At 40.9% G+C, this 20,624-nt stretch overlaps 1 protein-coding gene and 1 non-coding gene across 2 annotated transcripts; one reads left to right on the top strand and one right to left on the bottom strand.

The window, feature by feature from the left end:
* The first annotated feature begins 299 nt into the window (after positions 1-299).
* Positions 300-19,395, top strand: gng2 (guanine nucleotide binding protein (G protein), gamma 2). Its single transcript, XM_086157957.1, has 4 exons — positions 300-475; positions 11,736-11,799; positions 16,544-16,675; positions 18,404-19,395. The coding sequence occupies exons 3-4, from the start codon at positions 16,589-16,591 to the stop codon at positions 18,530-18,532; spliced, it is 216 nt and encodes a 71-aa protein (XP_086014083.1). The 5' UTR covers positions 300-475; positions 11,736-11,799; positions 16,544-16,588; the 3' UTR covers positions 18,533-19,395.
* Positions 19,396-20,538: 1,143 nt separating this feature from the next.
* Positions 20,539-20,621, bottom strand: trnal-cag (transfer RNA leucine (anticodon CAG)). The gene has a single exon. It is a non-coding gene; the product is annotated as a tRNA-Leu (tRNA).
* Between the last annotated feature and the right edge of the window lie 3 nt (positions 20,622-20,624).

The raw sequence follows: 20,624 nt of genomic DNA, 5'->3' as shown, positions 1-20,624 counted from the left end.
AAAATCCTCCACGACGACGCAAACAGCGTAAAGTGTTCTTGGACTCTCTTCCAAAGAGTGATTTAATAAAATCGAGGCGCGTGATAATATTGAGCGCCAGCGGTTGAAATCCATCCGGCTGTCTTGGTATGTATTTGTTTACAGTACGGAGAGACAGTTGAGGCTTTTCCTGTGGACCTCCGGGAGATGGAGAGTGTGTCCTGATAGCAGGAGGACAGAGGAGGGAGGGAAGGAAGGAAGGAGGGAGGAGGAGGAGGAGGAGGGTTTTTTTTTTTTTTTTTCTTGCAGCCCGAGCGTTTTGGCTGAAGGGTGGAGACTCAGAGCAGCAGCGAGGAGGGAGGCTGGGAGGATCTCAGCACACGGAGAGGAGAGCGTGGATGTAGTCGCCTCTGCATCTGAGAAATCCGACGCGGATCGCGTTCCACCAGACTGGATGCGTTTGGCGTCACGGGAGGGTTTTATTTCTCCAAAGCAGGTACATTTCTGTTTTATCTGGTGTTTTTTTTTTTTGTTTTTTTTCCTGGCATCTAAACAGGGTGTGTTCCAGAGCAGGAGGTGGAGGAGGGGGGCGTTCATATCCATACTTGAGATTGATGCCTCTGGCAAGTTTACATCAGGAATCCCCTCCTCCCTTTATAATCTGTCTCTTGGAGCTGCTTTGTGTTTTTACCATTTGCATCTTCGGAAAATCTGGTGATGTGAATTTAAGGTGATTTCTTGTGGGTTGGGTGGGAATGATCCCTCCTTGTGCTGACCACACACACACCTTACGGAGCGGCGGTGTCGGGCAGATGGTCGGGAGAGGAGAAAGCGGAGGCGGGGAGGGGAAGCTCTGCTTTTTTTTTTTTTTTTTTTTTTTGTCATCGCACGAGAAAAAGCCTAAAATGCCTCCCTTTTTCCGTCACGTGAAGGCATCAAACGTAGAATCTCCAGCCCGCCGGTGCGTTTTCACATCCGGGGCCCGATTACGCAAGACATCCAAGGCCGGGGAGCTTCGGAAAAATGACAGCGCGCCCTTTGTGGCTTTTCCTAAATGTTGCTCGTTCCGGTTTTTTATGTTTAAATAGAGAAATGTGTCCTCGGGGGGGGCGGAAGCCAACCTTTGTACTCTTGAGCGTTTGTTTGCCGTGTTGGTTTTTTTAGTTCGGAGCTCGTTGGAAGCTAGTTAGGGCGTCGGGAAATTTCCGATCGCAAAATCCCGAGTTGTTTGGGAGGAAGTTTGAAGTGGATCTTCTTTTAAAACCCAGCGTTTTTTTATGTTTTTCTCGAAAAAAAATGATCCCGACTTGCTTCCGGTGGAGTCGCTTTGGCTGCAGGTCACGTCTCGCGTCGTCTTTCGGTCCAACTGGAGTTCGACTCTCTAGCTTTCTGTAAATGTTTTCGGGCCTCGCAGCTTCGGGTCAAATCAAGCCTGGAGTTGTCAAGTCGAGGCTCGATTTGTCTCAAATGAGATTCAGTTGTGGCTCCTGAGTCTTAAAAGTAGCTAAAAAAGCCCAAACATTTGTAGGAAGCATGATTTGAATCTGTAACAAAACCCAAACATTTGCTCAACCAGAGGAATCTAACTAGAGTCCAACCTCCAGCGAGTTAAAGTCATCGGCAATAATTCCAATACTTTTGGATCAGCGAGTTGATCGGTGCGTCCGAACATTTATCTCCACTCGATTTATAATTCAAAATCTCCATGATTTCATCATTTTGACTTGAGTGATACCGTTTTACCTCGGCTACATGCTAACGAAGTTAGCACTTTCCCCGTTCCGGTTGGTGTTTCCGGTCACACGCCGCCCCCTGCTGAACAGGACGTTATTTACGTCCATTTCAGATTATTTTCAATGATTTGGAATAAATGGACCTTTTTGATCCGTTCGGAGGTCCGAGCCAGCGGGGAGCCGCTTTAGGATCGAAAGCGTCGCATCCGTAAACGTCCGGTCGGGAGCTCCGTCCTTACGTTCCGTCCCGCCGACTCGGAGTTACGACATTTGGGAGTCGACAGCTTCGGAAGAGGAAACTCCTCCGTTACAGGCCGGACGCCTTTGTTACTTTCCAAGTGAAGTAAAGAGCGAGTCGGGGGGTTTAGAATGGTTCGCTTCACTCTCTCGGCAGAATCCAAACAAGCCCGGATGTTTGTAATATTGTTAACAGCCCAGGAGTCTGGCCCAGTTATTCTTGGCATGCTGATTGGTTCCAGAGGAAAACTATGTTTATGCCTCCTTACTCCGGGCGAAAGCGAAAACACAGCGTATTCCTGCAAGTGGGAAAGTGGAGAAAGGAGTCGCCGTCGATTCATTATTCGCGAGACGACTTTTCGCGGCTAGATTGTTATTTTTTTTATTTTTTTTTTTGTTGTTAAGCGTCGTTCCTTTCGCCGGCGACACGCCGTTCATTTGTATTTTTCTCGGGCTCCTGCGACAGCGGTGCCATGCATGCATTGTTTCTGCCCCATTTACCACGGTCGCCGTTACATAACACACATATCAAAAGCCTTTAAATGCAGGTCTTTAAATATTTGAGGCAAAGAAAAAAAAAAAAAAACACTAGGTCATTGCTTTAATCTAACAAAGGAGAAACACGCGGACGCTTTGATTTAATAAACATAATAGACCCCATTTGTGCTCCCCGGGGCAACGAGCCTCCTCCCCGCTGCCTCCTTGACTCCCAGGGGATGCATCATTTCCTGGGCCACTGCCTCCTCCCCTCCTCCCCTTCTGGGACCCAGATTAACCTCACACACACACACACACACACACACAGCCTTTAAGATGGCAGGATGGGCTGGGCATGCTTTGGGTGGCACAGATGTCCGGGTTGATGGAAAGATGGAGGGAGGTGGTGGTGCGACCGAGAGCGACCGGTGGCGTGACGACGTCGTGTGTTGATGCTCTATTTATCGCAACGCCGAGGAGGAAATACACTGGTTAGGTTTGCCGTTTGAAGACGTATCTGGACGTATTTTATAAATCAACCATATCTGGATTTTTTTTTTTTTTTTAAATTGGCGTTGCATCCGCAGCTGCATCTAAGCCTGGATTAAAAAAACCACAACATGATTGATATAATTTGTAAAAAATTTAATTTGTAGTTACAAAAGGGTTGACGCCGTAGGAGTTCTGTCTACCGTTTTTAAAATATTAACTAAAATTAACAATATTTACAAGTCAAATAAAAACTGTATTTCCGGGCTTTTGAGCACACCTGAATGTATAAAAAAAAAAAAAAACTTTGATGGATTTTATATGAAGTAACAAAAGGGTTGACGCTGTAGAAGTTCTGTTTTTTTTAAAATATTGACAATATTTTAAAGTATTGACTAAAATTAATAACATTTACAAGTCAAAATCACGACCGTAATTTGCGGACTAAAAAAAAAAGAAAGAAAAAATAACAACATGAGCGATTTAATTTGAAATAACAAAATCACTACTGTACTTTCTGGGCTATTGAGCACACATGAATATGTATAAAAAAAATTAAAAATACGACAACATGATAGATTTAATTTGAAGTAACAAAAGGGTTGACGCTGTTGAAGTTCCATCTACTGTTTTTAAAATATTAACTAAAATTAACAATATTTACAAGTCAAAATTCCTACCATACTTTCCGGGCTATTGAGCACACCTGAATATATAAAAAAATAAATTAAAAAAAACACGATAGTTTTAATTTGAAGGAACAAAAGGGTTGACACTGTAGAAGTTCAGTGTTTTTAAAATATTGACAATATTTTAAAGTATTGACTAAAATTAACAATATTAACAAGTCAAAATCGTAATTTCCGGACTATTGAGTGCAGCTGAAAAAACAAAAACAAAAAAAAAAAAAACACGACAACATGAAAGATTTAATTTGAAGTGACAAAAGGTGACACTGTAGAAGTTCTGTGGACCGATTTTAAAATATTGACTAAAATTAACAACATTAACAAGTCAAAATCACGACCGTAATTTCCAGACTATTGAGCAAACCTGAATATAAGCTGCGTTGGCCAAAAATAAATATACGTGTAAATATATGAGCCATGCATTGTAACATGAGATATTTACACAAAAACATTTAGTTTTAACTTTTTATTAAAAACATACATAAATATGTCCTGGAAATGTTTTTTTTTTCGGTCTTCCTCCTTCGCACTAAAACCGTCTTTTTTCGGCGTCAGAATTTCACGCTCATTTCATCGGCGAAACGTTTTGGCGGCGCGAAGCTGGTTAGCTTCCCCTCCAAAAAAAATTCATAAACTAGCCACGTCGTCGTTTTAGCGTTCAAAGTAGCGTCTTATCATCCGGAAATGACGGTAAACATAGTCGACCCACGCGATCGAGTTCTGTTGGTATTGGCTACGTTACACCGTTCTGCAATCGAAGTTAAATATCAATACGGCGTATAGCGGATACACGCTAGGAGTCCAGTGTCGGTGGACGCAGCAGATTTCCACGTCGGAATCATCAATTCGTCCCGTCTCATGTTCAAGGACAAGGATTCGTGCTATATTTCATTCAATCGTCGATATCCTTACGAATAACTCCCGGTTTTATGTTTCTCCACCTCGCTGTCGTCACTGTAAAAGCCTCTCAAGAGGAAGCCGCCGCATCGCTGTCGTTTTTTTTTTGTTTTTTTTTCCTCCCCCCGAGACGCTGCCGGATCCGTCCGACTTTACAACTCTGTGAATCTTTTGTCCGGCTTGTTTGGTCGTGCCACGCCGCGCTCGGACGCTCGCTCACGCCGTCGCTCTTGGATGAATTTATGGATCGCGCACAATGCACGGCCTGTTCGGGGTGGAACCGGCCCCACCGTGTTACGACCGCGAGGTTTCCTATTTGTTTTGCGGGTTTCACGTTCGAAACGTGGAGGGTTTTGTTTTCTGGCGCGGAGTCGCGACAAAGCGGCGTTTCATTTTCTGCTGAAATCGGCCTCGTGACGTCACGACTTCATCGATTTCCCGCCGTGCACGAGAGAGTTGCGGGGTTGGTTGGAGCTACTGTTTCCACAAACCTACATTCATTGTGTCGAACTGCTTTCTAATATTGTCAAAATCAAGACAAAAAGTTATTATTTCCACCGAATGGGGGCAGTTTTTGAAGAATGTCCGCCTCACTTCGAGTCAAAGCTTGCCCTAATTACGGGAAGCCCATCGCTGGATTACACAGATGACAAAAGGTCACCGTTTCAAATATATCTGAGTCGGAGAAGAATATGACGAAAAACAAAACACTTCATAATTTGAAGCGAAAATTCTCGAGTAACTCGGAAGTCTGGGAAAAACCTCGGCGAGTTTAGTGTTTAGCGGAGAAGAGTGCGTTGTCAGCAAACAGCGTTAGCTCACAGCGTTAGCTCACAGCGTTAGCTCACAGCGTTAGCTCACAGCGTTAGCTCACAGGGTTAGCTCACAGCGTTAGCTCACAGGGTTAGCTCACAGCGTTAGCTCACAGGGTTAGCTCACAGCATTGGCTCACAGCGTTGGCTCACAGCGTTGGCTCACAGCGTTAGCTCACAGCGTTAGCTCACAGCGTTAACTCACAGCGTTAGCTCACAGCGTTAGCTCACAGCATTAGCTCACAGCACCATCTAGATTCACACAGCAGCTGCTGATATTGGAGACAAAACATAACAAAATGTAAGATAAACGCCTCTTAAACAATATAAGCAAATATATAATGAGAGGAGACAAACTCTCAGTCTACGTAAGTCAACATACGTTCATTTTGAGAAAAAATGGATGAATATCACGTAAAAAAGACATGATTCATCCGACAAGAGGCACGGAGAAACGCGAATCTTCGGTCAGCATCTGAAGAAGAGATGATTTTTTGCTCGAAACGTCATGCGTTCGAGAAAAAGCGTTTCGTGTTATAGGTAAAATAGATCATCTTTTTCTTTTTTGGAGCTTTTTTTTCGGTCCCTAACTGAGCAGCGGATGTCTTTTTCCTTTCCAGCTGAATGTTCCAATGAGATACGCATTTCAAAAAAAATTAAAATAAAAAAAAAATTCCAGGCTTTGGGAGGAAGTTGGGGTGTCGGTTGGTACCAAAGAACCCTGCACTTACTGTGGAACCACAGTTTATTTCAGCATTTCATCACTTTCAACCCAAACTATAATTCCTAACCATTGACAAGAGTATTTCCCCCCACATCTAATAACTGTAAAAAAAATATTCTCGAACGAATAATATCACTTTCAAAAAAGTGTCACGTCGCCATTGTTTTCGTTGGACCTGGATGGCGTTTTATGGCTTATTTTGCATCTTTCCGTGGGACGTGTCTGCTTGGATATTTTTTGTTTTTTCCCCCGTTCTTCATCGCACCATGAAAGTAAGTTTGTTGTTGTGATGGAAAGCCGAGCGACGAGCCTGGGCTTTTTGACTCGGGTTGCATTTTCATGCACGAAGTGAATAACGTCACCCTAAAATCTTCCAGCGGCAGCTGTTCGGACGACAGTTGAAGGCTTGTTTTCAAAAGTAGACGAACCAAGGTTGCATCCTGTACAGTAGGGACCGGCAAACCGAATTTACCCGCAGTCGCCCCCCCGAACCGGGACCTCTGGGTCGCTACGGACCCTTGCAGGTTAATCTCCGGCCCTCCGGGGTCCAGATTTTTAATTACCACGCTCCAATTTCACACCAGAGTACAGGAACACTCCCTGCACGGCTGCCCGACGGCCTTCATTTCGCCCCTTGGACACAAAAAAAATGGATGATAATGTCTGTACTTCAGAGAAAGTGAGATCAGAGGGACTGATCATCTCTTCTCAACAGGTCAGGAATTATATTTTCCCGGTCAGGATGTTTCCCGTGGCGCTTAATCGCCTTTTACATCAGCGACACTGGCGCTCTAGCGGTATTCACCCCCTTGGATGTTTTACCCTTTTAGTGCTTTAATAAATCAATTATGGTCGATAAAATTTGTCTTTTTTAATACAAAAATTTAGTGAAAAAAACTCTTTAATGTCCAAGTGAAAACAGATTTTTACAAAGTAATGTCAATGAAATGAAAATATAATGTATAATCATATCTGTGGAGGGTCCAATGGTAAACATGTAAGCGACCCCCTTCTGGAAGGATAGCGGAAGGAGCTCCAAATGGCAAAGGAAGGATCGATCGGATGCTGCAAACACCACCTGTAGATATATTGATCCCATCGGCAAACGCCGATAAGATAAGATAAACTATTGATGAGATGAGATATTCTTTAATGATCCCATGCTTGGGAAAATTGTTTCGCAGCTGCGGCAAAACATACAAGGACAAGACAGTGACAAGCTAGCTAAAAATACAAGTAGAAATAAAATAAGTTAACGCTGAAGTGTAAAAGTTAAAGTATCAGCTACGTGTCAAACTCAAGGCTCGCGGGCCGAATGTGGAACGTCTTAAAAGGTCCGATTGTCTGAAAAGGAATAATTAATTAATGTCGATGATGTCACCCGCCATTAGATCGCACTGTATCCACGTTTGCTAATGGAATTGAGCGATATAAATCATCCATAAATGTCCAGGAAGGGAAAAGTTGATACAAATAAAAGGCTGTTTTAAGAAAGATGGGAATGCTAATGTAACATTTTGGATTTGAACGCTAAATTCAGAGTTATTTAACACGAAATTATTTAAATTACATTTATACTGTTATCGTTACATTTGGCTCTCTGATTGCAACCGTTATGCTGATGTGGCCCTTGGTGAAAATGAGTTTGACAAAATGAAAAATGAAAATAAAATCTCTCAATATTTACCAATTTATAGGATTGAATAGTGAGCAAAGTGAGCAAAGCGATGGGAGGCAGGAGGTCGGCTTCCCCCCCCGAATCACTTCAGCTCAAGATTCTTTACTGGCTTAAAAGTAGAGAAAAATATAGTCAAAGTGGTTTAAAAAAAAAAAAAATACTTTGGTTTTTTTTTTTTAACGCTTTCCTCACACGTCTTGGTTTTGTTGCCGCTTTGCAGAGTTGATGACTCACGTTTTCAAGGAAATCTAATTCCGCAGTTTCCAAGCGTCGTCCGCAAACTTCGACCGACGTGGCAACGCGGTGAAAAAAAAACCAAAAAAATAAAAACATTTATTTTGCATCCGGGATGCATTTTAGCAAAAACTTTACATTTGAAGTATTTACCGATTACCAATATTCAGTTACTTTCGTGGTTTTCGTTCGCATGGATTCTCCCGCCGCTGACGGAACCGTGTGTGAAAATTTGCAACCGTAAATCCTGAATAAGTACATTTTCTTGGAAAGGTTTTAAAAATCCGAGCAATAAATGTCACTCGTAATTTATATCCCCACTTTCCGGCACAAGGACAAAACATTTAAGACACACTTTTGAGTTCTTGTCTGGAATTCCCTTGAGTTGAAGTTGTATAAATTGACTTATGAAAGTAACTGTTTGTAAAGTAAGAAAAGGTGTGTTTTTTAACCATATAAATGTATTTTTTTCCCCTTTTTAAACACTTCTTTCCTCCAACGGTGTAACTGCTGTGGTATTTAGATACAAATTTAAGGATTTTTTTTTTTTTTTTATTGCCTTTCCACCCTGATGAGATTGAAATGGCCCAGTAGACAATTAAAACATGATAAAAATAAAATAAAAATACGTACAAAATATGCACAATGGATGGCTTCAATATCAACAAACTATAGAGACGAAATATTTAAAAAAATATGCCAAAAAAAGCACATTTTCAGATATTAGTCAGTAAGGATACATTATGAAGTAACCATAGAAAATAATGTAACTTAGCAGTGAATCTTATGATCATTTCCACATTTTCAGAAACTGAAAATGACCCTGCGTTCACTTTAGAGTCGAACCTCGGCGAAGGAATTCAACTTTCAAACGCGTCTGTTTTATTCTGATACTCTCGAGTCCAAAGAACTTTTTGTTCATTTGAACGCGGCCGGATAAACACTGCCGTCATTGTTTCGGAAATTGATTGAATAAAAGCAGCTCAAAAGTGGAATCCTGAATTTTACAACAGAAACACTGTTTTATATTTCATAAGGCTAATTTCTCGCGTGGCGGTCTTGGTTAGGTCGGCGCTGGAGCCAGTAGTTTTTCCCTTTTGAAGCAAACATTTTTTCAAAATGACTTCAGTCCGATTACCGCGATCCCGGAAATATTTACGAGTCTACAAAGAGAATTTTACAAAGAACGGTAACGGGTGCCTCGAAAACTGCAACCGTGAAACTACAAGGTTGAATTATGACTATATCTGATTAATAAATGAGCCAAAACCGCTGATTTGATCTGAATAATGGCCGGCATTTTACGACGATTATCCACGGGCTTTTACTGGGAAACTGGGAATATGAAGGCGAGTGTCTGGTGACTTGGAAGCAGGATGTCTGAGCAAATACGCGTCATGTGACGGTAACCGTTAATCGCCCGAGGCCGTTGATCTTCTCCGAGGGGACGTCGACAGATTATTTCACGCAACCGGGACGCACTTTGGGGTATTCTGCATGCGCCATGTGTCAAATGTTTCTTTGGATCCGGTAGAAAACAGGAACAAAGTGTTTGCGTAGCGAAAAAAGTAGCTAATTTTCAACTCTTAAAACCAAATGTGAGGTTTGAAAATCGAAAAAAAAATCCAAACGGAACCCAAGTTTTCTAAATAAAAGTCTGATAATGATAGTTCACATGTGAAGAAAATCCAAAAAAAAAAAAAAAAACCGTTTAGCTCAGCTAGAATCCGGAGATTCGGGCGCTGCGAATGGATGCTTTAGCGTAGCGTCGCTTCGGTGTTTCGCGCTGTCGGGATTTACGATGGGTGGAATTCCCTTCCTCTGCAGATCTGCTCATGCAGACTAACTGGTCCATTTGTCAGAAGCAGCGAGAAACTGAGCTGCAGAGTCACAGATGCATTAACAATGAATCTGTTGAATGGACGGGTAGAAAAGGAGGAGCGGAGGTGACTGGGTCACCAGCGACAGACGTTCAACGTTGAAAGTCTCGGAATTCACGTTATGATTTTTTTTTTTTTTTTAAATTGGCTGAGGATTCGCTGAAAAGATTGATGCCGCGCTCGTGCGTGAGGGAAATGTGTATTTACAGCTTTTAAGCTCAAAGTACATTCAGTTCTTTGACTCGAGGTCGGACAGAAACGGGCGACGCTAACGCTAATGCTAACGCTAGTTTGATGTCGAATTCCAAAACCATCAAAATGTTTGAAAAGCTAAATATATAGACGAATGCGACGCAACCACGCCATTTCATTCGGACTTTTTCTTTTGATTTTTAGACATCTCCTTAGTGTTTTTAAGCATTCTAGGCTAAGCTAACAGAGCGGGTAGGCGTGCATTTGTTTCGACGATGACGGGTAGTCGAGTCCAACTGTTCCAGTAGTTGACTCAGAAAATCCAGCAGCGAAGGCAAACAGCTTTGTCGGGGCGGAGACGCAAGCACAATTCCAAAAGTCAAACAAGAAGCGCAAACATCAGTGAACTAATTAAATGCAAATACAGAACATTAGCACTGAACGGAGCTGGGCGTCTAGTTCAGTGATACCAGTAGCAACGTATCGAAGAGGTAAACCGACCCTCTAAAACAGAGGGTCCCCAAACTTTTTCCTGCGAGGGATAAATAACCTTTTTCCCTTCTCTGACCAGTTTGTAACAAAGAGTGTGACGATCACAGAGGTGTCTAAACGTAAACAAATCACCAAAAATTAACCCTTTCTGGGATCTTGACAGGAAAAAAAAAAAAAAAAAATCAGAAAATAAATAATAATATTATTAATGAATAATGTCTTTGTCTCATCTCTTGACAGATGAAAGAAACAGCCAAGAAAAAAAATTATCGTTTTTCCACGGCGGGTTAAAAACCCTGCATTCTGAATCTATTTTCCTCTTAACTCATATTTTCGCCATTTTTCCGTGTTATTTGACATTTTTTTTAATTTTTTTTTTTATCTAAGAGAGGGGTTTCAGATAAGGCACAAACTACAGAAGGGTGGAATAGAATGGTGCATTCTAAGAATAAGAATAAGAATAAGAACAACTTTATTTATCCAGAAGGAAATTGTTGTGCCAGAGTTTCAAGTAAAACATAACAATAAGAGATAATTGTAGGAAGGAGGGAGAGCAAGCATGTACAAGTCACCATGACGTGGCCAGAATTAAAAAACAAATCATAATGCATCTCTTGTATTGTTCAGGGGCCGCGCAAAACATGTCGGCGGGCCGTAATCGGCCCCCGGGCCGTAGTTTGGCGCCCGCTGTGTTAGTGCCATTTTCCATTTTTTGTAATTTAGTCTCAGATTTGGATATAATATTATTGCATTATATTTTGGTGATTGTTGATTATAGCATAATTATTTATAATTACTTTATTGTATTTCATTTTGCTTTTTTGTTGAGTACATGCTTATTCATGGCATATGTATTTATGTTTATGTTAACCAAATAAGGTTGGGAGCGGGCTGTTTTCTACCGTCGTCAACAGTAAACACGCGTAGAGACTCGTTCTTTCCGTCTTAAGAGTGGTTAAATGAGTGAATACCTTGGCAAATACTTAGAGGGAACTTTAGCCACTACACGCTGCTCTAAAACATCTTCCGATTTTTAAATCGAGGTGGATTTGTCTGAAGAAGTGCGGACCAAACGGGTGCATCTGCACTGCTTAGGGTACAAATGTCTTGTCATTTAGCTCCACTTGCGTCACTTTCCTTTGCGGTTCAGAGAAGCGAAGCCACCGAAAAGGACGGTGCGATTGGACTATTCGTTGACGTCTCACTATGATTTCCTCCTCAGATCGGAGCGAAGGCAAACCGCTGACTGAACGGCCGGCCGGAGAGCGACCAAGAACGCAGACACGGTAAATCCGGCGTCAACGTCGTCCGACAAAGACGCTTTTGATCGAATCGCCGACTCCTTAACTCCTTCGTCGTTTCGTCAAATCCCGGCATTTACCGGCATGACGACCCCGACACGTAATGATAGAAGCGAAGGGTGACCTTACATAAATTGTACATTTAAAATAACGCCGGTTGACCTCCAGGTGTCCACACGTGCACGGACGTCCGACGCGAACCGTCGCTTCCTCACCCCTCCCCGAAGCGGTAGCCAGAATGTCAGCGTGGCATTTTCGCAATCTCTAGCGATCAGCAAGAAAATGACTTTGCAGACACACTGCCCGTCTCCGCCAAGTAGCTTCCAGAACCTTCTTACTCGCAGTATATTTGCTCGCCTTTCTAGCGGCGTAGGCAGGAAAATCACTGATTTCTACGTCTTGCAACGGGGTTGGATATCTCTAAGGTTGCTGGTGGGGATTTTTTGGATTTTTGTCGGTGATTATGCTTATAAAATCAACTCAAAAAATAACGGATTCATTACCAGGCGCTCGGTCGGGCTCGCAATCGACGGTAGGAGGGATTGTGTGCTGTTGCTAACGCTCAAGATAAACACAATTTAGCGTTGTTAGCTCGGCCGTGCGTGCAGCTATCTGATGATGTTGGAGCTAAGCTAACATTACGCACGTGCTAATAAAACAAATGCCACGTCGGTAGCCTCGTACCCAGAAATCCATTGCTTGCAGAAATGCAAACCCCAAAAAAAAAACAATTTTTGACCAAAAAAGTGGCTTATCATTTTGTCTGGAAATGAAAAGGTCTTTTCTTTTCCCACTCGTAATTTCCCGTCAGTTCATTTCTACTCATTCTAACACCATGACGTAATTGTCATTCTCGTAAAAGAGAAGACAGAAAACAATCCAGTCCATCTGAGAGTTTGTTTTTCTTTAATTTTAATGAAAATCACAATAGATAATTAGAAAATTATCTCTTTCCTCACCGTCTCAAACTAACCGGGCGATTGTTCCGTGTTTTCTGGTTGTTATTTTTGAGCGCGAAGTCCTAGAAACCCCCGAAGAGGGACATTTATCAGCAGCAATTTTATTGGCCTGTTTTGACGTTTCCCACGAGTGTTGAAACAAAATTATGACCTTAATACGAAAAACTAATTTTTACGCAGAGTTTATCAGTGTTTGCCCTATTTTTTTTTTTTTTTTCTAGAAAAACAAAAGTAAGACTTGTTTTTTTTTCCAGTGAGGTGTTAAAAAGACCGTCGACATGGTTTCCTCGCGGGAGCTACGCGTTCCATTCTAAAAATTCCTATTTTGTTTAGCGTAAACAGATCTTTTGCGTCTTATAAATTAAGAAACTTGAAGATTGATCCACAACTTCATTCATTTAACCTCTCGATGAACAAAAATGAATATGAAGACATTGCTGAACTGTAAACCCTTGTTTTTCGCGGGGGTTGAGTTCCAAAAAGAACCCGTGATAGGCAAAATCCGTGAAGAAGAAACCTTTATTTTTTTTTTTTTACAATTATTATACAATTAAATACTCTATTATACATCGCTGCTGTCGTCCTTATGTTTTTTTCTTCCTTCTTTATGGAACGAACGGAAGATTCATTAATTCCGTAATGCCGACCGACAGCCGCATAGCTTTTAGCTTCCCTTAGCATGTCCAGGAGTTTAACTTTATTAAAGCGTTTGTCATTAGAGCGTTTTGTCAACATTATGGGTTTTAGAGAAACTCGAAATTGCAAGAGAATTTGCACGTACGTCATGTAAATTCGGCAAGCTGTTTCACGTACGTGTACATATTAAACTGCAACGTTATTGACGCACAGGTAGAGAAGAAGCGGTGGGACTTTTTAGCCAATCAGAATGCAGAACGCAATGCAGGATGCAAATCCGTGAAGTAGCGAAACCGTGAAAAGTAAAGCGCGTTATAGCGAGGGATCTCTGTATTATTAATGGCGGATGCTTTTTTTTTTTTTTTCTCGACACCCTCTCCGGTCCACGTCACCAAACAATGACCCTATACGGTGAAGTGGTTGTCAGAGTGAGAAGAACCAGAACCTCTCCGCTATAAAATTTGTTTATTTCAGGGCCTCCGAATCTGCGCCGCCTGCTGCGGCTTCGCCTCGTAAATCCTCATCTGGCTTCGATGTTTCGGACTCGGGTTTCCTGACTTTCCGGCGCGTTTCAAGGAAATGAAACGTCAATAAGCGTTCAGAAACGGAGGAAGCTGCTAGATGACCGCTTAAGAGATTCTCAAGGATGTTTTATACACATTCTTGTGTTAAGAAATGTATTATATGTGGGGTTTTAACCAAATCCCATTGGTCACTAATTGGTCAAAAAGAAGCCCGGAACATTTGGATATCACTGGTTTAGTGATTATCTTGGTGTAATCTACCCCTGGTGTGATTTATTCCCTTTTAGAGACGGCCCATATTCAATACTTCAGAAATACTTTCTGGTATGAGAGTCGTGGGTTCGATTAGCATGTTTGGTTTTGGTACAAGTTTTATGCCGGATGTCCTTCCTAGCGCAACCCCCCTGCAATTATCCGGGCTCGGGACTTGGGCTTGTGGCCCCCCTGAGGCAGGATTGAATTGCGAAAGATGATAAATGCGTTTTAAGATTCCCTAAATTGCCCAGATGTGTGACAGAGAAAGCGAATGTCTCTATGTCTTTATGTTCGGCCCCTGCGATCGAGTGGCGAGCGGTCCGGGCAGTGACGTGCGGTGAGGTTTATGGCTGATGACGTGAAAAAACACATGGACGGCTGCGCTTGACTTGCTAACTCTGGCTTGTGATCATTGTATTCTCTAGCCGAAGGTGTCGCAAGAAGAATCCATGGCATCACGGGCGCCCCCTAGCGTGAGGCAGGAGAACCGCGTGCCTCACTTAGTGGCTCTTGGCAGCCGTTTTATGATCGCTCGGCACAAGAAAGTAGTAGCATACTATGCATTTGAAATGTAGTTCTTATGGTAAAAGTGTTTAAACATTTTAAGAGACAGCAATAGGGTCCTAGTGCAGAACATGCCAGCGGTCAGCCGTCATTGGACAATCTACACTGAGGCACAACAGTCCGCAGCCTCACCGCACGTCTCTTGTCAGTACAGTCAATGTGAAAATCCAGCCATTTTGAGTCAAAAAACAATGTAAAACTGGCAAATTTAATGAAAAATTCCTTGATAGTGCAAATCAGTGATAAATAGAACCGTCTTAGCCTTTTTTTGATTTTACATTTTTTGGCAGGTGAGGCACGGCCTCTGCTGCCTCCCCTGACCGGGTTTGGGATGAACCTCTCGCTTAAAGACACCAGCCCGCAAACCCCGGTTGCAGGATTAGTGGCGTTTATAATGAGTTTTAAGCTTAAGCACGTAGATTTGTTTCCAAACGCTAAAACACAAACGTTGCCGATCCTGATTGAAGCAGATCGTCTCTAACGGCCGAGGCGTCGTGGGGATCTGGAGTCGCGGTGACGGATCACGGCAGCTGTCTGTTGACCCGGGGAGCCGGACCGTCACCGCCGGCATCAATATTCCACCGCAACGCCTCGCTGAGATCAGTCTTCACCTCACACTGAGTCACAGCGCAGCAGGTACAGACGGGGGTCGCGGGGAGAATTGATCCCACGGCGAGCGCGATGCTAACACCCCTTGCTATCCCATCAAAGAGCTTCCAGAGGGAAAGGCGACCGGAAAAAAACAAATCTCTACACTTAACATGTATTTCCTGGTAAAAAAAAAGAAAAAAAAAAACAATCAGGACATCTTAAATTGCACAACATTAAAACAAAGTATTATTTGATGATAATTAATAACTCAGTAAATTAACATGTGAATAAGGGGGAAAAAAACTGACTATCTCAATTATTGATATTTGCTTGCATGGGAGTACATTCCTAATTAAAGATTTAAATATTTCACAAAAAACAAAAACTCAAACCATAAATATTCTACACCAAATTGAGATGAGATGAGATGAGAACAACTTTATTCATCCCGAAGGAAATTGTTGTGCCAGAGTTTCAAGTAAAAACATAACAGTAATAGATAATAGTAGAAAGGAGGAAATACAATGAAATATAAATTGTCTATAAATTGTATATATAATTTGTCTATATAATTGTCTATAAATTGCATCCCACTCCCTGTTATAAATATTGATTTTACTAGCAGGGATTCAAAAGTTTCACCTTAACCAAGAACGGCAATAACAGACGGTATAAAAAAATCGTTGCATATAAAGTTGTATATAAATATGACCAGACTCTTTTTATAATAATAGAGTCGGACGCTGCTTGGAGGTAATAATCTGTCATAGAGGAGATGGATAAAGATACGTTCCTGGAGGACAGAGTGGACGGAGAGGAAAAAAATAAAGACTCAATAATGGAGTCAAAAAAGAGCTTTAATTGATGAAACCAGCGACGTTACTTATCCGTTTATCTGTTTTAAATATAGAGCTGGACAAAGCGCTGCCCCCTCACTCTCCTCCCGCCCTCGCATCCTCCCCCTCACTGGCGGCGAGCTGCCTAGCAACACACACCATAAATAATATCCCTGTGTGTGTGTGTGTGTGTGTGTGTGAGCGCGTGCATTCGCGTGCGTGCAATAATAAACAGGGTATCCGTTACCGGCGCTCGTGTCTTTGAATTAGCCGCTATCTCGTGGTGCTCGTCATCTTCGTCGGCTCCACGCCGAGGCCTGGTCGCCATGTTCCGCATCTCTGAACGGGTTTCTTGTCTCTGCAGACAAAAAAAAATAAAAAATCAGACGGGATCTGACCGAGAGCGCCGATGGCGAGCAATAACACGGCCAGCATCGCACAGGCCAGGAAGCTGGTGGAGCAGCTGAAAATGGAGGCCAATATTGATAGGATAAAGGTGAGAATCACAACATCTGATCAAACATTTTTGATATTTATTTATTATTATAATATTTATCTATTATAAATATATATTATTATTTATTTATTATTATTATTTTTATTTATTATTTATTAATTATATATTTATTCATTTTTATTTTATTTATTTATTTCACTTTATTTCATATATTATTTTTATTTTATTTAACATTATTTATTATTCTATTTATTTATTATTTTTATTTTTTTTTATTTTTTTATTTATTTTTTTTTTTTGGCATCCACCAGGCTTCCTTTTTTTTATTTCCAGAATACAATTGACATGAGACAGTTTTTGGGAAAAAAATGTAAATCTTTAATTCTTCATTCAATGAAGCTGAGACTAAGGGCATAATCGCAAAGTACAACCCGGATTATTTATCCACATGTCAGTCAAAGAAACAAACAAACCTTGCCATTCTCCAAGTGCGTTCATCGCATTTTTTTTCATTTGCAATGTTTTCTTCTGATCAGCACTTAGACTTATTATACATAAGGTAAAAACATGAAGAGATAAGGAAAAAAAGAAGATAAATATGCCAAATTAGCTGAAACATTCACAACCAAATCCCAGATAAACCTGAAATACGGGTAAATATAATGATTACAGGTGCTAGCTCACAGGTCTTGAACACTTTGGGTGGAGCTAGCCTCGTTCCATGCACCGCTAAGCTAAGCTAACAAAAAGCTATACAGCTTCTCCTCAACCACGAAAATTCAGCCATTTTGAGTCAAAAACAATGTAAAACTTGCAAATTTAATGAAAAATACCTTGATAGTGCGTTCGTCCCATTTTTTTCATTTGCAATGTTTTCTTCTAATCAGCACTTAGACTTATATGTCCATTTTCAGATCTTGGAGTTAAACATAAGGTAAAAACATGAAGAAAAAAGGAAAAAAAAGGACATAATTTTGCCAAATTAGCTGAAATATTCACAATCAAATCACAGATAAACCCGAAATGTGGCAAATATAATCTTTACAGGTGCTAGCTCACAGGTTTTGATCGCTTCGGCCGGAGCTAGCCTCGTTCCATGCATCTCTAAGCTAAGCTAACAAAGAAAGCTATACCTCTTCACCTTAAACACGAAAATCCAGCCATTTTTGTCAAAAACAATGTAAAACCAGCAAATTTAATAAAAAATACCTTGATAGTCCGTTCATCCCATTTTTTCATTTGCAATGTTTTCTTCTGAACAGCACTTAGACTTATTATCCATAAGGTAAAAACATGAAGAGAAAAGGAAAAAAAGGAGATAAATATACCAAATTAGCTTAAACATTCGCAATCAAATCACAGATAAACAAGAAATACAGGAAAATATAATGTTTACAGGTGCAAGTTAGTTGACAGGTTTTGATCACTTTGGGCGGAGCAAGCTTCGTTCCATGCATCGCTAAGCTAAGCTTAGCTAAGCTAAGCTAAAAGAAAGCTATACCGCTTCTCCTCAAACACGATTATTCAGCCATTTTGCGTCAAAAACAATGTAAAACCGTCAAATTTGATAAAAAACACCTTGATAGTGCATTCATCCCATTTTTTTCATTTGCAATTTACAGGTGCTAGTTGACAGGTTTTGATCGCTTCGGGCGGAGCTAGCCTCGTTAGCACCGCTAAGCTAACAAACAAAGCTACACAACCATGAACGAACGAACCTAAATATCACCTTCGGCCTCACGCCATTGTATCCGTGTTTGTTTCCAGGTGTCAAAAGCAGCGGCGGACTTGATGTCGTACTGCGAAGCTCATGCCAAAGAAGACCCGCTGTTATCGCCGGTGCCGGCGTCGGAGAACCCGTTCAGGGAGAAGAAGTTCTTCTGTGCCATCTTGTAAAGCCGGCGTGGCCCTTCAGCATTCTGCTCGGTGTGGGACTTGAACGCGGACGTTCAGATTACGTAGAAATCTTCTAGCAGGACGGCACATTACTGCCCCCTTATGTTGAACGGCACCTACCGGAGTGCAGAAATTTAAAACGACAAAACAAAGAAACAAACAAAAAAAAAAAACAAAAAAAAAAACAACACATGTAACCATTTAAAGGGGGTGTGATTGCGTTTTGGGTGTTTTGCGGCATGTTGAAGGGGTCTGTGCTTTTAGGTGACACAAAAAAAAAAAGGGATGACGATACCGTCTTAAAGCCAGAGGGATGACGGACGACTCTTCAGGTTGTGATGTGTACAAAAAAATAAAATAAAATAGATAAAATGAGAGTTAAAAAAAAATATTTTGTGGTTCTGTTGAACTCCCGAGTGTTCTGTAAAAATGGCAAGTGGACGAGTCCGACAAACCAGACGCCACCTGATTATCGGAATGGTCTTTTTTTTTTTTTAAATTTAGGTTGTTAATTTTAATGCTCATTTCAGTTTCACCCGTCACCTTGATATCTTTCTACAACTAAGTGTGGTTACTGAAACGGCGCTGTTTTTGTTTGTTTTTTTTTCTTGGGGAGGGTTGGGGGTTTAATTTTTTAATTTTTTTTTATTTTACACCAACAGGTTAGTGAAAGCTTTTTTAATGGGATGTTTGACACACTTGACTCTGTGATTCTCTTTACGAAATAGCTTTCTGGAAATTTCAGTCTCTGTGAATTGACATCTATCTGGCAAATGTGATACTGTTCGTCTCCTTCCGATATACAAACCCTCTTTCTACTATTTGTATAAAATGACTCGCAAGTAAACTGTGCTGTGCTGTAAGTTCTGAATGTGTGTGTTTGTGTTATTAAGTGGTGTGTGACGTGCACACTCGCTCTGTTTACCCTCATGGCGAGATTTGCATAAAGCAGGTGCAGCCTCCACATGGAATAGGCTAAAAAAATATTAGCTCAGCGGTAACAAGAAAGCAACCCGGTAACACACACACACACACACACACACACACACACACGTGTGCACCCATAAACACCAATGTGTCTATTTAATGGTACAATGATTCAATCTTTAGTTAATTAACTACATCAGACTTGATTATCTCAGAAATGACAGCAAATGTCACCATGGAAACTGCAAAAATAAAGTATTAAGTGACATGAACGTATCTAAAGTCAAGTCTTGAGAAATGAAATAGAAATAAAATGGAAGAATAATAAGCAAAATGACCTAAAGATAGTGACAAATAACATCTTCTCTATTGTTAAACAACACATTTCTGTTCAATGCTTCTCAAATGGGACCTGGCAGGAGCTGGTACTTTGTTTTGTTTTGTTTTTTAAACATAACTGAAAATATTTTTATTTCTCAGCGAACTATTTCCATCAGCAGAGAATGTTTTTTTATTTTAGCACCGACGTAACACTTAAAGGATTCAAGACTTTTATTTATATATTCAGCAGAATCAAAAACAGACACAGGACACGACAAAACAATACAACAAAAAATACAGACAAAAAAATATAAAATAATATCTAGAACAATAAATAGATAAATATGTAGAAAAAAAAGTGAAAAATGAAAAAAAAAAAAAACACAGTAGGTATGTAGGTGTGTGCCTTACTTAGGGTTTATTGCACATTACTTCTTATCATTTTATATTTCCACAGCGACGACATTGTTAATCTAGTCAGCTGGATTTGTTTGGAGGCGTCAGTTATTTGTAAGTTTAACATTTCAAGTAACTGTTGCATTTAAATCTGTAACGCACCCATAAGGATTAAATCTTCTTTTTCCGTCTGCATTTCCTCCTTCTTAAATCAATGTTTAATCATTAAATAGCTTTGCAGGTAACCATCCAACACAGATTCAAAAACACCAATTTTACTTTCATAACAGTTTATACTTGTATAAAATATAAATGTACCTCAGAAAGGGGCTTTAAAAAGGAAAATTAATGAAAACGTTATTTGTCAGAAGTGGGATTCGAACCCACGCCTCCAGGGGAGACTGCGACCTGAACGCAGCGCCTTAGACCGCTCGGCCATCCTGACATA

This window comes from Fistularia commersonii, chromosome 1 (genome assembly GCF_037954325.1).
Source record: "Fistularia commersonii isolate RoL2024-O1a breed Wild chromosome 1, RoL_Fcom_v1.0, whole genome shotgun sequence".
NCBI classification, from domain to species: domain Eukaryota; kingdom Metazoa; phylum Chordata; class Actinopteri; order Syngnathiformes; family Fistulariidae; genus Fistularia; species Fistularia commersonii.
Note: the sequence above shows the minus strand (reverse complement) of the source record. Positions and strands in the feature narration are given on the sequence as shown.